A 20,758-nucleotide genomic window follows, 5' to 3' on the forward strand; every position below is an offset into this window, starting at 1 on the left:
AGATTGGACTGGGTCTGTGTAGTAAGTTAAATTCTTAATTTTGTGACAATTCCTAGCAAACTGAAAGTAAAAAATTAAGAAGGGGTAGGAGAATAAATGGAAATGGGGATGGCCAGGGTGGAGGTTCATTGTCATTTCAGGTTACATATGCTGTTTGTATTTAAAGAAGCTGGCTTTTTCATTTTAACCACAAGGATCTCACGTCTACAATCAGTCAGACAAAGCTTTTCTCAACACACTCAGTGGTAATAGGATGACAAATCACTACTAACACAAGCCTCATGAATCTGCAAAGCGTTACTGTTTTGGCAAGACAATGTCTTCTCATAGGTCTGATAACAATGGAGACACCCAAGCAAATCTGTTAAGTATAGACCAGGAGTGAATCACATAAAAGGAGGAGTCATTCTATACCCTACCAAGATGTGTGGGCCTGCCATATTGGGAATTCTGCTATTTAATTGCACAGATCCGCCCTCTTTGAAACACCTCCATTTATTCAGGTAACCATGACATGATTTTGTGGAGCTTAAGTGTATAATCTTCAGGGTTTTGTCCTGTACATATAACCTTACCTTAAATATAACCAATTTCAATTAATATGTCTTAAAACACTTTAGGCATACAGCTGATTAGCTTTGAAACAGGAAATCTGGCTTACCCAGACAGAAATGCAAGAAAGAACTTACAGTTTTCATCTTGCGCAATGCATTGGAGAGGGATTCCAAAGAAAGATGTGTAGCTGTCATTGTACCACACCAATAGCTCAGTACCCCTGGGGATATCTATACAAGCCCGGTAGAATATATTTGACCTAATCAAGAGAAAAACAAAAAAAAAGTGTTGAATTTAGGAACAGAGCATTCTCTTCTTAACATACACCGTATTGCATTAGAAATCCACTGCTTTGGAAGCATTTCTGTAAATAACTAAATGAACTGCTCACTGATTACTTTAGAATTATATTTATCATTAGCAAAGGGCTTTGTTCCTGTAGCACAGGGTAACCAAGAGCTGACAGGCACTTTGTACTTAGCATATTTTAAAACTCTAAAATTTTACAAGCAGTTAGATTTTATGAAAAGACACCTTCTTACAATGTCCCTTTTAAAGTGATTTTAGAAATGCTACAGTACAAACATCAGAGTGGTGCACAGAGTTAAGTAAACTCAGCCATATAAACACCTTGCATTTGTAATATAAACTATAGTTAAAATATTTTAGAGGTAAATAGACAACAGTTTTTTCACTTGAATAGGTTCTTTTAGCAAGAGTTTGAAGTAGTTCCGTGATGCCTTTCAATGTATCAAGAAAGAGAGATCTCAGATAGTTGGATTAAAAAGAATTTTGGCCAAAAAATACCAAAACCAGGGTTAATCTGAACATACAAACATAAATCCTTCCCCTCTGTGCAACATGAAGGTAATGTCAATGATATTGTTCTTCAGTAAGTATAGATTAATGTCACCGTAAATGTGACATCTTATCACATTGCTCTGTGGTAAAAGACTGGATATTCCTAGACCACTGAACTGGAAGTTGAGTGGGGGAAAAAAAAGAAAAAAGACCTAGAGTCCCAAGCATAACAAGAAGAGCCTTATCCTGATCTGGCGCCGACGTAAATTTCTTCAGAGTGATAGTTCTACAGCTAACAGATTTACATGGGGCAAAAACTGTGTAAGATTAGGATCAGGCACAAGATAAAATAAAATGTTTATCAGTTTATGGTGGCTTTTCATTTGGGCTTCACATGGAACAATAAAACACACTCCAGTAAGATGGATAGAAATTCAATATATACAAGAAGAACACTCTACTCTTGCTGAAGGATTACGTACCAAAATGATACAGTCAAAGTACCAAGAAATGACCATTTTTTTATAACAGCCTATCAGCCTATGTAAGGCAGAAAAACAGCTATAGACCAAAAAAAAAAAAAAAAAAAGTTAGGCCTCAACTGGTTTTCTGAGTGAAGAATTGCTACAAATGTTAGCCTGAAGTTCAAGATAAAAGTGTTTAGGGTTGGCAGAGCTTAAATTTAGACTTTCTATAAAGAATTGGCTGTAGCGATGCAATTTGTTCCTTGTATAACACTGCAGACATAAGGAGAATCTTTTGCCACATTTTTCATGGCAGTGAGATATGCGCTTGTCAACATATTTTGTCACCGCAAAGTGGCTCTTGGCAACAGGATCATAAAGATCAATAAAAAAGTGCAGATTCTCAATATTTTACTAGCAGCTGCAAAAATTTCATTTATCTTGTTATTTTCCTCGCTTACTGCCACCCTGTCTCAGGAGGGCACTGCTAGCTAAGCAGAACGGTTTTCCTACCCTTCTATGAATATCTGACAAAAACTCCCCCTTTTGTGTCTCTCCCTGTCCTGTCCTGTCCTGTCCTGTCCTGTCCTGTCCTGTCCTGTCCTCACCTTGCCTTGTCTTTCCTTGCCTTGTCTCCTCTGTCCTCTCCTCCCTCACTTTCTTCCCTGAGCTGTACATTTTGTTAATTCTTTCCACTGCTACATAAAACGAAAATTGGAGCCACACTATAAATTACCAGTATCTCCTAACTTGAGAAAAATTGAGTCTACTTTGTACTTCACCCTTGTAACATTTCATCTCTCAGTTTGGCTTCCCTTAATATAAACACAGCAGCCCGGCAAATGAATGTGCTAAAACCAAATGACACACTTTGCCGCTGAAAGAGCAGAACTGTTTTTGAGCAATGGGTGGTCTGTGAGGCTTGCAGTAGGCAGGGAAAGAAAAGTGTAAGCGTACACCATCCCTTACAAGCGTGCAAAGCTTCCAAAACTCGCAGAAATCTCTGCATGCTGAAGTACATCAAAGGGATTTTTCCCTTTTTGGATAATATTTCCTTTGCTGACATGTATTTAGTATTGTGGTTGGATGACTCATAAAGATAGCTTCATGGCGTCCCAACGCAGTTGAAGCAGAACACATGCCAACAAACATTATTGTCAGCCTCAAAATAAAAACAAAACGTTCAGCTAAGGGTCAATCAATCAAGAGCACTTTGAAGAAAATTCCATTTAGATATTACAAATCATAACAGAATGAATTTAAACCAGCTGACTTTCTGTGAGGAGGACGTCCATGTACAATAAAAATTAGACCGGTTTTTCAGTCTCCAACTTTTCTATTTTCTTACACTTGGATGCAGTCACTGGTGATGGATGCCAGTTTTTTAAAATTGTGTTTTTGTAGTTCATTTTATAAAGATCTGAAGTAATCAAAAACAGATCAACAGAGGGAACTCTAAGTAAAAACTCCATCATGAAAGGAGAGTTGTAAAATACACTTAATATTGACAGATGTATAATGACTTTCTCATGCTTACTTTTCATTTAGGTTTGTCATTTATATATATGTACACATATTTTTTTTTCTTATTTGTATATACAGACATGTGCACACACCACCACACTGTGAAACAGTTCACAATATACCTACAAAAACACTCTTTCATCACAGCAATTTTTATTCATTATTCAGTGTGTTTATTTAAAATACAGTGGGATTTTAGCTATAGATATCAGATATTTAAGGGTATAATAAAAAATTTGCAATTTATAAATAGGATTGTTATTTTTTTAACTGAGGCACTACTTAGTTAACTGGCCAGAGAATAAAAAAGCCAAAAATGCAATTGAACAATTTTACCATTGTTAAACTGAAACCCTATGGGATAATCAAACTTTATATATATTTCATTTTAGCTTGCTTTTTTATGTTTTAATTTTAAAGGTACTTTAAATACATTTAAGATTATTCCTAATGAAAAGAAACTCCAGTCTCTAAAGAAACTAGCAAAAATGGGGATTGCTTACTGTGACTGGCAAGCCCAGGGCATTCTTTGATGTGCTTCCTACCACTTTTAATAGGGCCAAGAAGTTGCTTCTGATTCTGAGGCAAAAGGTTTGTTTATAGTTGAGATCATGTATTTATGTAATGCATTGTCTGGGCTTTTCTGGATCTGTTTGGAAGTACAAAGTAAAATGCACCATAATTCCTTTACACAAGAATTCCTTCTTCACATTTTGACCTTCTCCAGCCAGCAACATAAAAGGCAGAGCACTGGCCCTCTTGGCGAGCAGGTGCACTCAAATGTAAGCTTTAACTGGATGCATGTCCTGACTGATCCTCAGAAAACCTCTGGGTTCAAAATTCTGCTCCTGCCATTTTTCTCCTTCTTCTAGCAGATCAATGTCTGTTAAGAGCAGATGTCCTGCATTGGCTTGATTGGGATCAGACCATTTGAAAATGTGCAGAGGGCTCTGTGTAGTGTATGGGTCACACGAGTGGCACAGACAGGGCCTTATTTGTTCCCAGGAGCCCCAACTCTATCATGCTTACTACAGCAGCCTCTGCTCAGGGCAGAAAAAGTTAAACTTAACCCCACTGCATTCTTCATATTTTGTATTGCCCAGAATGAGCATATTCACAAAAGACCTGCTACTCTATTTGCTATCAAAGGTAACAGGCTTTGCAAAAGTCACAGTCTGACTTTTCACTAAAAAGTTTTCATTTTGTTGCATTGAGTAAATCAAAATGTACTTTACCTGTACTGAACCACTGTTAAGTTCTGTTCCCCACAGTGCCTTGCACATCGGATATACCTCATCCAGCTTGACTTACTGGGTTCTCCACCATCAATAAAGTGCTGCAGTGTCCCATCTTGGTCATATATCTGGGAGAGATGTCACAAGGTCAAGTAGTTAGAACAAATCATCAGCAATCATTTTCACTGCTTTGCTGGTGACTCTCTGTGCCTTTTCCAGGAATTTATTGCCATGAGATTTGTCATTGCATTTTGATGCGCTTAGAAATCTACATGGAACAACAGAAAATTATTTTGGGGAATGCAAGTTTATCATGTTTCTTTTATCAAGCCAATCTTTTTGTATTAAACATATTTGGTGTCTCAAAGACATGACCGTGTTTCCCAAAGAATATTTAACCTATTTTGACAGGGTGGCCTTAAATAATGAACTGCCAGATAAACAAGCAATCTGGATGTAAAGCCTGCATTGAAATGGCTGGAACATCTGAGCAAGGGGCAGTAGTAAACCCTAAACAAGTATCCCTTCCTTCACATCTCAGTTGCAGCAAGAGCATGTACTTCAGCAACCTTGTAATACTTTAGGGAGTTGTAGGATTCATAATACCAAAGCAAATAAGGCTAGGAGGAAAAGTGAGCTGAAGATGTCTTTAGAAGCTCCCTAGAGACACATAATTTTTTTGAGAAGTAAATGAGAAATCAGTCCTGCGGGAACCATGGTTTCCCTAAACATGACATCCTTGCTAAGGACATGAGAGCTAGGTACAGTAATTTTTCAAAAAGACAATATTATGTCTCTATTCAGCACCGAATGTTCCCTCTGAAGTAGAAGAAAAAAACTGCTCTGGAGGATCCAAAGTGAGAAGATACATATTTCTGGCACACACCCCCTTCTGACTGCTTAAAAAATGTAATATAGGAAGTGCTAAAACTAGTAAAAGCACATCCGATTTTTACTGTTATGAAATTGCTTTGTTAAACTTCAGAGATGCATCTGAACAATTAGGTGTTTATCTGAAGCAAACATAATCTTCAGATCTTTTGCCCCTCCATAAAGCAGATGCCATCTGCTTTAATAATCCTACCCCACAAATATTATCCCTTTTGAAACTGTGTGAGCCTAAATTGATGTCTTCTTAAAAGTACTAATACTGTTTCATGAAGAGGATGCACATCTATTACATGGAATTGAGCATCTCTAGAGCAAGCAAATTAAAAATCTTTAATTTATGTTTCAATATCAAGAGAATAATCTCAGAAATTATATTACTATATTAAATATTTCTGATTTATTAAACAAGTGTTTCCTATAACACACACAAAAACATACACAGAAATCAGAACCTGGTTCTTTACTCCACCACTTAAAAGCCTCAAATTCAGGAGCCAGCCTTGCTCTTGCTTTTTACCAAGTGGGACTGGGAGTAATCAGGAACAATACATCTATTGCTAGAGCAGGAGAGATAGGGAAATTGAGTGTCTACAGGGATTCTTATAATTTCTGCCCGGGCGCCTGTGACAAGGACCTGGCCAGATGCTCCTGGGTTGGAAAAGCAAGCTGCTATCCTAAAAATTGGTGGAATAAACTCAGAGAAGTCAGAAGTAGTCCTCAAAGGCAAGCTAATACTGAATACCAGGAATTTATTTTTTTATATACAGTAGTTTGTTGATTATCAGCAAGGACCTATTCCTATATATATGTATGTTAATGTATATTGGATATATGAGCAATATATGCTAAACAAGAAAAATCTGTAATGGCAATAGAAAAGTTTTACAGGAAATCAGTCTAAAAAAAGAAAGAAGAAAAGGAAAACTTAATGACTAACAGTGCTTGGCTGGGACCACTTTGGCAATATGTATTCAAACAGTCTCAGTACAATGTTTATCATCTACTCATTTACATGGTGCTTACTAGCACAAAAATACATGGCTTAACATTAGACAAAAACATGTTCAATAAGTAAAGGACTGATAACTTCCTAATCCCCAGAAACAGGAAAGCCAAAGATGACTGACATAATTGGTATTGACAACTATCTCTGGACACACAGGGACCTACTCAAGATTTTGCGCGTATGAATAACCATGAAAAATGCAGGACTGAGGCTCTCAGGCCTTGGCCTGAAGTGGGAAGGACTACTCTACAAGAAAGACTAAGTATTTTCAATGCTTTATTCTTGCAAGTACTGATTCAAGAGTGACACTATGCTCTTCTTTCCTAAGGGGATATTACTGAAGCTGCAAACAAAGCTTCATAGTTATAGTCCATCCCACAGCATTCTTAGCCCTGTTCTTACAGAAATGAAAAAAACCAACTGTGAGGGAGAAACCCGAGCTTTAGAAGGGAAACAGCAACACTGCATTGTATTTGTATATTTGTTGCCTTGCACAACGTAAGTTAAACATCTAAAAAAACTTAATTATTGTGGCTATTATTATTTATATTAAAGCAGTGCACCAATTCTTACTCATTGTAAATTGCTTGAACCTGGCAACCATGATGTAATTGCCTGAAAAAAACATCATGATCTGTCATAACAGAGGAGAAGCAAACTTATAGCACAGGGTGTGAACCCAGACATTATAGATTAAATGCATGTATTTTGTCTGCATCTGTACTACACATGCATATGACACTAATCGTATCTATTAAAAAATTCACTGCAGAATTCTGTGATGAACTGATGTTACCGGAAAATCTTTGATTACCTCACTAGATCACAACATCCATCTACACTGGAATAACTTTTAACACATGGTAAAGGCCTCATGGCAAATAAAACAGAATTTCTCCAACTCCCGAAGGTTTTTTTCCTGTATCTCAAAACAATATAAGCAGTGGAAAATTAATTAGTTATTTAATTTTTCTGTTTTGATTACACTTGGATTTGTCACCTAAACTGCTTACTGGATCTTCTGACTTCAGAATGCAACAGAAACAACTTCATTTCTCAAGAAAGTTCAAAGAGTAATCAGCACAATTCGACTCTTCTCTTCTCCATTTTTCATATTCCTTTCCTTAACTAGGACCAGTTTACTCAGTAGTCACAACATAGATACAGAAAGGTACGAAGTATATGAGGAAGTTTCTCACAGGGTGCTACTGATACTCCTTGTGACCTACATATGTATTCCAACTGGGAAATCTGGGAAAAAGCAGGTAGGGTGCCAATAAGCAGAAACTGGTCAAGTTCATCTTAGGATGACCTGTAAATACAAATTAAATATGAAGGATTTGATTTATTACTTGTTGGCCTGGATATTGATAATCATTTTCAGGTTGTAGATATTGAAACACGCAATGCAAATGATAAAAGAAACACATAATGATAATACTAACACCATTTTCTAAGCACAAATCCTCTTATACTGGTGATCTAAAATATATGAATGACTGTTAGTAAGTAAAATAGAAGGCAGTTGCTGGAATTTTTGTCAGTCTGGCAAAATATCAAGTCTAGGTGAGATCATGTCAAACTAGTATTAACAGGGCAGAGTGCTGAAGAGCCTTCAGAGAACTCTCAATTTCAATACTGATGTAGTCAGTATTGCTCACTTGGATAGATGAGGATAAAAGTGATTCCTACACTAAAGACTCTTGTTCCAGTTTATGGTATAGGTGTCACAGAACTTTTGAATAAAGTAGCCTAAATTTGAGAGTACAACTGCAGAAAAAAACAGGTTATGAAGCAAGTGAAAGCAGCTTCACGGAGCACACAGGGAGAGCAAAAGTGGTTAGTTTGCTGGAGTTCTTACCTCTCCATCTATTGCTTTCCTTTTTCCTTTTTCAATGGCCTGCTGAAGGACTGTTTCTTTAGAAATTCTCCCTGCATTTATTTTTCAATTTAGTCAAGTAAAAAACATACTAGCACAAAAATTAATTGACCTCTGGTTTTCTTTCCAGAGAAAGGGAGAAATGACTGGTCATGAAAGTGGAATATTTCTCTACATGTACATTTGTATTGTAATGGTAGCTATTAGAATAATTTTTCATTTTGCAAGACATGAAAAGAGATGTGAAGACAGGCAAGAATATATTTTTACCACTAGTAGAGAATTTTGCTTCAATTTTTTTTTTTACTATTAGTAGAGAATCTTGATTTTTCCAGTTCACCTCTATTCTCACTGACATCACTATGCATAAAGTCATAGGATTTTCAAATCACTCCACATTATGCTTCTCCTCCTATGAGAAGTTCTACCCTTGACTTCAGTGGAAAGAATCAAAATAGCAGGGAGTACATTTGATTACTACCTTCATTTCATAAATCCCACGTGCATTAAAAAACTATGGTTCAACTCTAAATTACTGGAAATGCAGAGAAAAACATTGTAACAATCCAGATATGGTAGCATCCACACAAGTTATATTTTTTCTGTAGCAATGTATGAACCTACATGCCACAGCAACAATGAAAGCTCATTACTTTACTGGCTTGGACATCAGAACTGAATAATCTCTACATTAGGCAAATCTGTAAGACCTTGCTTTTGACATTATACTACAACATCCTCTACAGGTGGCTGTATTCTAAACAGAAGTTGAAAACTGACAGAAAGCAATGTTTATAAGCCTGCTACTTTGCTGACATTCAGTTAAAGGTGTGCATTAATGGAAGATTATACTTTGAGACTGGACCTAAAAAGCCTATTCTTGACACTAGTGAAAGCAACCCTGCTTACATACCTTCATAAGAACCAGTGAGAATCACTGCCTTACATCCAGTTTGCCAATGCCTCCTAGACCCTGGAGTCCAATTTCACCCCTAGGGCCCATAACTCTTGGGCTACTCAGGCCAAGTTTGGAGAAGAAAGCTACAGGTAGAAAGGCACAGGATTTTTGTGTCTGCTATGATCCTTTTTGGGCTGGGTGCACTATTTGGTTATCTCCTTTGAAGAATACTGCCATTTATTTATCTATTTATTTATCCATTTATTTATAATTTGCTTTGCAGCAGTGAATCTGGAAAAACTAGTATTGTAAGCAGAGTTGAATATGTGTATGCTTTGATAAGCTGCGGGAGAGTGTCAGTGGCTACTCATAGAACCGAGCTTTACAGCCATCTTAACAAATCACAAGGAAGATTAGTTCTTCTGTAAAGCAGAAGAAACAGCAGTCACTTTTCTGAAAATCCCTGAGACTATCGCAGGTAACTGCACAGTAAAATTTAGTGATTTCACTTGCCTATGGCAGTGATTGCTAAACAAAATGCCAATAGGCTCAAGTGTTTATGACGTATACATAATTTATTTGTTACTGATTTCTAATCATGTAAAAATGGAGGCAAACTATATTGTATGCATGACTTATTAACTTACTCATATAGATTTTATTCTGTGTAGTACATTGGTGCCTGGCTCCCTTTGAAACCAACACCTGGCAATGAACCTTTTTGCTTAGAAAGCTTGAAATGTTCAGAAGATGCTTCAGGAACTGGGAGAAAGAAGACAACTGAAACAATTCCCTGAATAGATTACATTTTAGAAGCATAGTCTGGGCTGAAAATCAAACTACAGTTTAAAGAATGAATGCTTTCACACTTCAAATGTCTTTAATACTATGAGGTGGGCATCTGATTTAGAGAAGAAGGGCCCTTCTGAATATGCATCTTCTTCCTGTTACACATTGAATGAGAAAGCTGTTAAGAAACAATCCTGCTTTTAGTCATCACATCCTTCTGCTTTCATTCACAAACTCTGTGACCAAGCCAGGCCATTCAGCATTTTAAGAACTCCTGGTCTCTGTACGTAGAAGAAAATTTGAAATATAATGAAACTCAGAAGCAAACTGCAATGCATGGAAAAGTCTTCAAATGTTGCTTAACTAAGAAGAAACATGGATGATGATGATGATAGATAGCAATATATATAGTCACATCTTTTATAAAGACCACATCTCACAACACTGGAATACTTTATATATGACTTACTAACCTTATGCATTTACTACTCAGTAAACAGGCAAATTATTCTTAGCCAGTATAAAGAAATATCTATTCATCACATTGTGATAACTTTAACTTTGATGCCTAGTAAATATTATTGAAACTGTAATAACAAGCTATACACATAAAACTGGTATGAAGAAGCAGTAGTATGCATGTCATCAACCTCATTTTACTATAAGCTGAAACATATTGACAGATTGCCTACTTATCTGTATGGACTTTGTTTCAGAAAGATGTTACTTATAAATGCTTTTCGTATATTCCAGTGTTGCTTGATAAGATTAACTGATTTGTTTAGCCCCTTAAATATTTCTTCAGCTTCTTCATGGACAGATTTCAGAATTAAAAATACAAATATGCTACAGATAACATTTAAGGTTTTTTGTTAATTATTTAATAAGAATGTATATTTAAATTCTTATGTAAATAGTGAAAGATAGTTATTATAGTCTTCACACACGTGAAATAACTGTATGTCAATAACTAGATACTTACTTAGAAGTTCTTCTATTTTTTAAATAAGTGGATAGTATTTTCCTTCCATGTAGAATGTGCAGCAATACATTTAAAGAATGATCTTTGGATTTGCAGTTTTTAACTTATATGCAAAATAAGGTCAATGTCTTTATGCTTTGAATTAGCATGAAGATTTCCAAATGCTTTTAGCTGCATTGAAGCATTCTGAACTGCTACGAACTATTAACAAAATAGAAATCTGAAATAAGTGAGGAAGGAGGAAATATCAGGATGCCTCACTGGTTAAAATCAGACTAAAATGTTCTCCAATACTTGCTGGAAATAATGTCTCTGGGATGCAATACCTCTGTGAAAACACACAGAAATATGTCCTGACAGCCAATGGTCTTTAACTGCCCACACAATTCAAAGCAACTTTCTACAACTCGCTATATCTGATACCAAGTGTACATTTTGTAGTATCTCTTCTCTTTAATCTCACCAGCATCATCTAGCAAATTTTATAAAAGAGAATACTTGCCAACTAATATTAAAAGCTATTTAATGTTTCTCAAAGGGTTACAGCATATGAAACTATAAACACTGTTTTGAACTGTCTGGGCTACGTGAAAGACTTCATCTCTCACTTAGACCCCAGTCCAGCAAACACTTACACACATGTTGTAATGCCATTGATCTCAATGGGACTACTCGTGTGTGAAATCAAGCATCTGTGTGAGCAGTTGGAGGACTGGAGCCTTATTCCAGAGTGTCTCAACAGCAATGTCCAGCTGATTATGTGGACTTCATTAATTTTTTTTTTTAAAGCCAAGTCTCAAAGGCTTGTTTTGACACCAGCCCATGGAGGTCCTGGAATAGGGAGGAATGACACATAATACAAACCAATGTTACTGAACAACAGGACAAAAAGAGGAAGACACAGAGTAGCAAAAATACACATGAAGTTGGAAACCTGCACATATGCAAATAAGTCTGTAAAACACCAGTACTCCTGGAGCAACCACTGACACATCATGGCCTTCTCAGTGTGTATTTTTTTAATCACTGAGAGGTCCAGTGACAGGACAGAAAAAGTAGTGGCACTCTAGCCACAGCTCCTTCTGCAACTTAAGAGATTTTTTGCTTGACATTGGGATTTCCATCTTGCTCACTGCACTTCATTCCCCTGAATCCCAGGTAGCGGAAGAACATGGGGAGGCAACAGACCAAAGTTGTTCTCTTTTACGCAGTTCATGGAAGGTGAAGAGAAAAACCATTGCCAAAATAGACTCAGTATCAAAAGAGACTAGGGAAAAAAACAGAATAAAAAGAATAAGATGGTTTAAAAACAGGGGAGCAGATGATCAAAGTTGATGTAACCCTAATGGAAGACCCTCACACTTGTTGTCTAGTAGATGCATATCTCGGTACACTTATTAGGAAGTATATAAGTACAGTTATTAGGAAGACTGTAAGGACCTGATGCTGAAAACCCTCTTCCATCTGCAAAGCCTCTCTGAACGTAGTAATAAAACTTTCAAGATGGTATTCTGAGCCAGGGAATCAAAACTGTTGTGGTGATCTTTGTGGTGCCTCTGATAACATGACTGATTCTTTTGCAAAGTAATGACAGAGCTTTTACGGCGTTCTTGCAGCTTCTCAAAACCTTCAGACTTTGCACAGTAAAACTAAATATTGTTTGTTTCATACTTTTCATTCTTTTACAAGCAACCAAATATTCCAGAAAGGTCCTCTGTCATTCAACTGAGATGTTCTTTCAGACTATTTCCATATAGTCAATACACCCATCCAGCTGGACAAAGAACTAAAAGGGCAAAAGAGCTAAACACAAAGCAGTGTGTACAAAAACAAGTTTTGGCAGATTTCATCACTCAGCATCAAGCTAGGTAATGCAGCTGAAGCAAGGGAGTAGGTATATAGCTCCTACAGTGACTTGCTGATAACTTGATGACCTCAGAGAAACCATTCATGACCAAAAGACAGTCACAAAAGGAAATAATTCTCAACTGCTCTAGTTCTACTATGTGAGAAGGAAATTTCAGGAAGAACAATCTGTAGTTCAAATGTACTCCAGGCTTACCTCACTACTGATCAAAAGAAAGCTGATGGCACAAGAAGAGAACAGTTTTTGGTGTCTCACCCCTAAAATTTTTGTTGAGTACATTTTGAAAACATAGGTCCAAAATGTGCTTTCATATCTTGGTGTATGAAATTATGTCTGTGTGTGAATTAGCACTGTTCTGAAAAAGGTTTGTCACATGACATACAACAAATAAGTACTCAAACTCTGTGCCTTGATCCTGTGGGTGTGGAAAATGGTGTGTTTTGATACTTTTTTTGTGCATCATTTGTTTATCCTTACTCTGAGTCTGTAAGTAAATATGGAGAGGGACGTTTTTACAGCCTATGTGCAGAACAGAACATCTATCTCAACAGATACTCATTAGCTACTACAGTACTACAGTACAGACTGCACAGATAATTCTTTCAATCCCTTGTTAAGTGTCTCATTAAGGCTTACTATAAAGGAGGAATTTCAGTAAAACTGACATATTTTCAAAAATATACTTAATTCCTTTGTGAGATTTAAATAATGAGACACAGTGATATTTTTAGTTTGGAATTTTTTGGAATGTCTGGAATGCCAAGTTCCCCAGATGATGATTAAAAGGTCAAGTAATAAAGTGTATGATAAACTATGCCTGAGATTCCTCATAAAACAAATGAGTTATGGCTCTACAAACTGTGTCGCCATGTTTTTACACTGGAAAATGCCTGTGCTGTATTTTTCCATCAAATTTGTTAGATCATGGGATTGTCAGAAAACCAGCATGGTGATGGTTAGTTTGCAACTGCTTCAGGGCTGAAGTCAGAGTCAAGAAGCAGATGAAAAGGATGCATTTAAGAGTATTGCTGGTGCTGCTAGTGGACGCATAGTGGAGAATGTGAAACTGTTTCTTCTCTTACCAGAGCACAGGTCTGGTATTGGTAAGTATCATGTTAAGTTTCTTTGGAAGAGAGTTTGTTTCTGTGAGGATTAGAATGGTAGATTACAACATTGCTTGAGTCACAATCACAGGAGACCTCAAGAGCTGTTAAGCATTTGGCATATCTCACTTATCTCTAAGGGTGGCTGGGGCCATCAGTACAAAGTGGACCATCAATCAATCTGGGGTCTTCTTCAGACGTTGCCTGTCAGCTGATCAGAGGAAGACTTTAGGGAATCAGCTTTCCATTATCAGGATTTGGTCTGTGATCAGAACAAGCCACTGAAGCTTTTACTTTTCACTTGGCAAAAACATACACACTGGAAAAAAGTCCTGACAGTTCATTCATTTTGCTCCATCACTGGAGCCAGATGATGTTTGACTGGGGAGACCCACCCTCTTTGATGTTGTGCTCTTTTTAGAGTGCCCTGCTGTGAAAAAAATTTTCTCCTTCCAAATTAAAGAGAAATATTTCTGCATCCAGCTGTTAAATGTGACGTTTGTCATTTTTCAGTGCGTTGGCTTTGTGCCATCTCACAGACTGTGTTTCAAGCCTATCTTTTTCCCTTCCCCTTCTCAGCGGCAATAGCCACAATGCGTTAGTGTCTCCAACTTCGACATAACATCAACACTAAAAAGGGAAAATATAAGTAATACTGCATTGCTCTGAACTACAGCAGCAATATTTACACAGATTTTTTCTGATTTTTTTAATTAAAACCAGCAATCATTTCACTACATGAAATGAAGGATAAAAACCCTTAGATGCAATCTACCTATGAAAATTCAAATTCAGTTTCATTCTGATTGCAGTAGGAAAACCATGCTCAAGCAAAGCCTCTGTAGAATAGATTTACCGGTTAAATGAGTGTGGATATTATTAAAGCTTGTTTCATGTGTACTGTGGCCACATCAAATAAATGGCATCCGTTCAGCAGCCTTAGCTCTGTTTAAATTGAGACAAACTTCTCAAGAAAGCTTGAATAAACATTTAGGTTTAAGTAATCAAGAAAACCTGTATCTTCTCATATTTATTAAGTGCAATTTTTAGAGTTATAAAAACTGCTGTCACACATAATGTATACTGCAAATAAAGGGAGGGCTCATCATTACAATGTTTTGCCTATCTATTGAGGTGAATGAAACACAACAGGTTCCAACTGCTCTTCAGCTCAAGCTTTCCTTCATCCTTTTCATTTCCATATTTGCTGACATGAAAAAGGATAAATGCTTGATAAATTTTGGCAAGCTCATTGTTGCAGACCTATGTTTTGCAATTAATCTTAGACTACAAACAGGAAATTAGAGCAACTGCTCATATACTCATCACATCTTTCCACTGTGAAAATTAAAACCTGACTCAGAGCCTCAATAGATGAGAATGGAAGCATTTATATTAGAAAATTACGTAGATAATAACAAAAAACTAAGCATTTTCCCCTTCGGTATCTACATTCTAGATTCATGCCAAGCAAACATGTAGTCCAGAAAGATTTGCTTCAGAAAGAAGCAGTAAAGCTGTTGCCAGTTCTTCATTTACACTAAATGTAACTCATGAACTCAGTTTTTTAAATTGCAGAATGGTACAGATTTACAAATAAATACAATTAGCCTCTCTCCAAAAGGCTAGCATGAAGCCGAGCAATATTCTGCAGGGCTTCAGTCAGTTCTCAGAACCTATCTGGTATCTAACAAAGACACTGCTGGGACTAGAAATGTCCAAGCAACACAGAGATGCTGACAGTAACAGCACTGGCAGTTCAGTAGGAGGCATATTTCCTTGTTCCTGGAATGAATCAAACACTGCCACTCCTAAAACTGAATACAATGTATATATATGCTCTATAACTCTTTACATTGTAAACTCATACATGGATGTACATTCTACGCTATTCCATTAATGTATAGCACCTTGTTACAAGAACATAATTTATCTTATGTCTCTTCCCTGTCCTTATTTCTAAATAGACTAAGAAAAACATTTTATCCTAACAATTCCAACGTTTTCCTCTGTATCTAATCAATGTTATTACAGATCCTCTTTACTTGCCTCCTTCTTCCATCAGCCACTGTCTCATCACACTGCTATTTTCTGTCCTTCATTTTGGCATGGCAGAAAAACACCCAAGAATGCTTCATTAGAATGGAAACCAAGGACTGACTTAAAAGGTCTGTGTTCATCTTTTTCTCTACTCCATTCTGCATTTTATTGTTTCATCTTTAACAATGTGCAGCTTACCTTTATCCTTCCAGCCATTCTCAATTCATGCCAGAATAATTTTAGGCAAAAGGGCATTTATTTTGCCCTTTAAAAATAAAATAAAAATAAATATATTTAAAAAAAAAATATATAGGTGGCTTATGTAGGTTAAAACAGATTCAACAGTTATATTTCAGAAATGGCAGAGCAGTTTGAGCAGCAAGAATACTGGCCTTAAATATTCACTTTTTTAATGAAGTAACTTGAAGCAGATTAATTAATTAGAAAACAATAGAAGCAGTTATTATAGTCCATTGAAAATTTTAACAGTTAAATGATTCATCCAAAATTAATTTGATTTTTTCTCCAAGTCCTAATTCTAAAACCAAATCAAAGTAAAACAGTTCTTATTTTGATTATTTTTTCCACTGTCCTCAAAGTTTAACACAAAGAGGAAATTAATCATTATTTAGCAGAGCTTCATGAAAAATTATTTTAATGGACATAGACAAAACTTCATGATATTTCTGAAGTAATAACAGCCATAGATATTTTGGAGCATTTTTTCCTTTTTTTTAAAGGAAAGTAATTTGGATTGTTTCAAGATTTTATAAACTATAATAAAATGTGTCATTATAAGCTTACTGAGCCTTAACACTGAAAGGATTCCTGATGTAAGAAATTAATTTTCTGTTTGGAAAATGTAAGAACGTGTTAAGATTATTTGAAGCCATTTTTCCAAAAGTTTTATTCATCAGAAGTTCCCCTGAAACTAATGTAGTTTTTGCAAACACTTTGACTTTCTCAGCATTCTCTGGAAAAAAATTGGTTTCCTTGGAAAACTCCAACAATTTGTAACCAGTAATCTGTTGTATACCAGTGGCAGGCTATTAAAGGCATACACAAAAAAAAAGTCACAGCACCTAAGAGCTTTCAATCTAAAAGACACAGATAAGGCTAAATGAATTGGAAGACCTAGAAATGTGATGAAAGCATAAACTTTCCCCCCTCCTTTCCTGTCTCTTTCTCCCTCATGAATAATCACAAAAATTCTCTGCTTAAATACAAAGAGGTTAATAGGGAGTATAACTCCACAGTTTTCCTGAGCTAAACAGGAATTGCCACACTTTCCCTCTGCCAGAAGAGAAAAGCCTTGGGATTCCCAGTGGGGTACAGAGCTCTACAAGTTCACTCCCATTCTTGGAGAAAATAAACCCCGATCTATGTTCAGACAAAATAAAAACTTTCTTGGCCAGCTAACATTCTCTGCCTGCCAGTCCACTGGTAAAGTGGGAAACTTCAAGTCATATATAGAAGCGCATACCTTTGAGGGCAAAGGGAAGGCAAAGGCATACTAAAAAAAGGGAGGGAGAACCTAAGCAAGGTAGGAAATAAGAGTACCTTTGTATATTTTATTTAAGGGCTTCCTCAAGAGAAACACATGTTCCTGCCCACAGCAAGCAAATCAGCCCTCATTCAGCTTCTTTTAGGTGCCTCATAGACTGCATACTTAATGCAGGGTGCTGACTTGCTAACTGGCTTGACCACTACACTTGTAAGACAGGACAATATTAAAAATATCTGTGTGCTGACTCTTAGCCATACACACAGATTAACTATTTTCAAAGAATTTGATGAAGCTGTAATAAAGATTGATTTAGCCATAGAAAGAATCACTTCTTGTTCTCAAATGGCAGATTTATGATTTCACGCAAACATGAATGTCCTAGAGCTCACTCTTTTTAATAAGGAGTCTTTTAAAGACATAAAATATTTGTCCTAATGAAGTAATGGTTTCCTAAGGTTTTGCTTCTTTTCTGTACTGCCTACAGTTTTATGTCTTTGTTGAAATGTGTCACTTCTTAAATTATGATGTTTTCCTAAGTCTACTATATTCTTTTTCTAACCCACACTAAGAAAGCACAATTGTCAGACATTATGTTTTGAGGGCGAACTGACCTCCAACATATTGTGGATAACATAAATTTCATATTTTACAGTTATTTTGAAAACACTCCTAAACTCAAACCCCTTGGTTGCTTAGTATCTTGAACTCACTCCACCTAACAACACAGTAAACTAAAGAGGCAAATGTTTTCAGCCAAAAATCAAAGGAAAAGGTGAGAGGAAAAGTGAAAAAGTACTTTAGCATTAGGGAGTCACTGATATTACGGAGTCACTGCCAACTTTAGATAAGACATTGTACTGAGACAGCCATAGCAGCTGCTGCAATTCCAGGACTGTCATCCTAGCCTGTGCAGATTTGTCTAAAAACTCTACAAGAAACTGGGAATATGGGAAGAGTGACATGGGAGAGGTTAATGCGCTGTGATTCTAGGACTCTGCTGACTCATTCTGTCAAAAAATACAGAGGATCATCCAGCAGAATGTGATAGTATGTCACTGTGGAAGATTTTACTTCTTTTTCTCAAAGACCTTTCATTCTCTGGTAGAGAGAAGAGGAAGATATGATTTACTCCAGGCTTCAAAGGAAAGACATTTATTTTATCCAGATAAGTAAATTGTCTAGTAATCCCATGTGGCATCTGGATAGGAAATATATTATACTTACTAGAAAATTGAGCAAATCCTTGGAATCAAGGATGAATAAACAAACTGACTCTGAGGAAAAGATACTTACCAGAGGCTTAATAATGAGGTACATTCAGGAGCACTCCATAAATTAAAGAATACTTGCTCAGTGAGTAAGAGAAATGAAGCCTGGTTTTAGTATGGATGTGTCTCCTTTGTCCCCGGAACTTACACTGCTTTAACCATCTCCACCTCTACACCAATTCCAGTTTATGACACCGGTACCTCAGTATTTATTCAGATGTTTTGTACTTATCTCTGCCGCTGGTATCACTGGAAGATTAGCACATGGAAGAACAAAATGTATGGTGGAGTTTCTCATGGCTGATGCAGGAGGAATGTTGTCCAGGTATACCGGGCCTTGTGATGTGTGATTAGAGAAGAGACATGGTGGTGACAAAATGTACTGACAAAAAAAATACTAACTTTTGTTCAACACTGAGATATAGATTGGCCGTTGCTAATCCCTATTAATTCCCATCTGCATTTTCAGTAATCTTCTTGACAGCATCCCAAAAGCATATAACTACTTTAAGAAGTCACAACATGAAATGTGAAGTATCAAGAAGATGAAATTCACAGTGCTGGACAGAAGAGTCACAATGAGCAGTTGGCATGCACTCAACAAAGCACATTTTGAATCAAGTGCACAGGCAAGAGGTTGAGATGCAGTTGCTGCTTTCCTGAATTGTCTGGGAATTTAAGCTGTTGCATATTTGGAAAAGCACAGCTGCCATGACTGTACAGAAAAGAGCCTGCCCTGTATGCTTTTCATATTTAACTTCACTATGTATACAGGATATCCTGTACTACAGAGTCTCTGGCAGTCCTGAAAGAATAAAATGACACTTCCTGTTGTCTTTCACTTTTTTGCTACTTTTTCCACATTTCAGGAGATTAAATTTATATACCTGCTGCACCAAATTTAGTGAAAATGAAGCAGGCATTACTTTCTTCCTAGCATTGTAGTTACAACTATGAATTAAATCAATTCAATCGCTACAGATGAGTAATTAGCAATAATATAGTTCAATTGTTGACATATTTCATGTTCATCAAACTTAAATGTCATTTTTGTGACATATTTTCTCAGTCTAAAAAGATTTCTCTTAAAGTGTTCAATATCAACACACAGTAAAAAAGTACTTCTCAGCTTCTAATGAAGTTTTCAACACTGTAAATAAGATCTGAATTACACTCAACATCACACTGATATGAGCAACTCTTAGACACAGAATTCAAGGGAAGGACTATAACCAGTGTCAAAAAGCATCATGCCCCACAATGCAGAGTGCCTCTGAATCAATCTCTTAATTATAATTTAAATCCTAAAGTCAGTACAATGATGAGCAGCATCAAGCAGATAGCTGACAGATTTTAAAATTATTCTAGTGATGGGAGAGAAAGAGCAGGAAGGCTTCACCTCATTTATAACAAATGTTCCTTTGTTATAAACAGATTTGTAACTTTTCACCTGTAATATTACAAAAGATGCGTATTGCAGTTCCTATTTTTCAGCTGAGGTAAATCATTCCATTAACATTGCAACTCTTATTGAACACTCTGTCAGCTTTAGTGGCACATCTACATATACTGCACACATATGAGAAAAAAAATCACAGCCTCATCATATGTATATTGCACACAGTCAGTCCTGAGGTTTGTATTGATTTAATATCTTTGAAAGCAGAAATGAACATGATTCAAAAGATCCATCATGATGCAATTATCCAAAGTTTTTCTTTTAAAATGCATCCCTGTTGGTCCCTGACAAAATAATTTTAACTGTAAATTTGCAAATGTCTCAATTATAAAACTGCACAGATTTGAACTATTGTAGTAAAACTTAACTGGTTTATAAATACATTTAAAATATGGTATTAATATAAAAATCCTATATCATACAATCAAAACCATTTAATGTAACTTGCTATGGCAATAACTAGATCATTTTTCCAAACAAATACATAAAC

General features: G+C 36.3%; 1 protein-coding gene across 1 annotated transcript in view; it reads right to left on the bottom strand.

Moving 5' to 3' along the window:
- PRDM6 (PR/SET domain 6) overlaps positions 1–20,758 on the bottom strand; it is a 72,712-nt gene that overhangs the window by 19,011 nt on the left and 32,943 nt on the right. Inside the window, exons 4-5 of the mRNA XM_030467706.1 lie at positions 4,580–4,707; positions 690–814 (exon numbers count right to left, since the gene is read on the bottom strand). Of these exons, the coding sequence (XP_030323566.1) occupies positions 690–814; positions 4,580–4,707 (253 nt within the window). The remainder of the gene's footprint in view (positions 1–689; positions 815–4,579; positions 4,708–20,758) is intronic.

This window comes from Calypte anna, chromosome Z (genome assembly GCF_003957555.1).
Source record: "Calypte anna isolate BGI_N300 chromosome Z, bCalAnn1_v1.p, whole genome shotgun sequence".
Classification (NCBI taxonomy): Eukaryota; Metazoa; Chordata; class Aves; order Apodiformes; family Trochilidae; genus Calypte; species Calypte anna.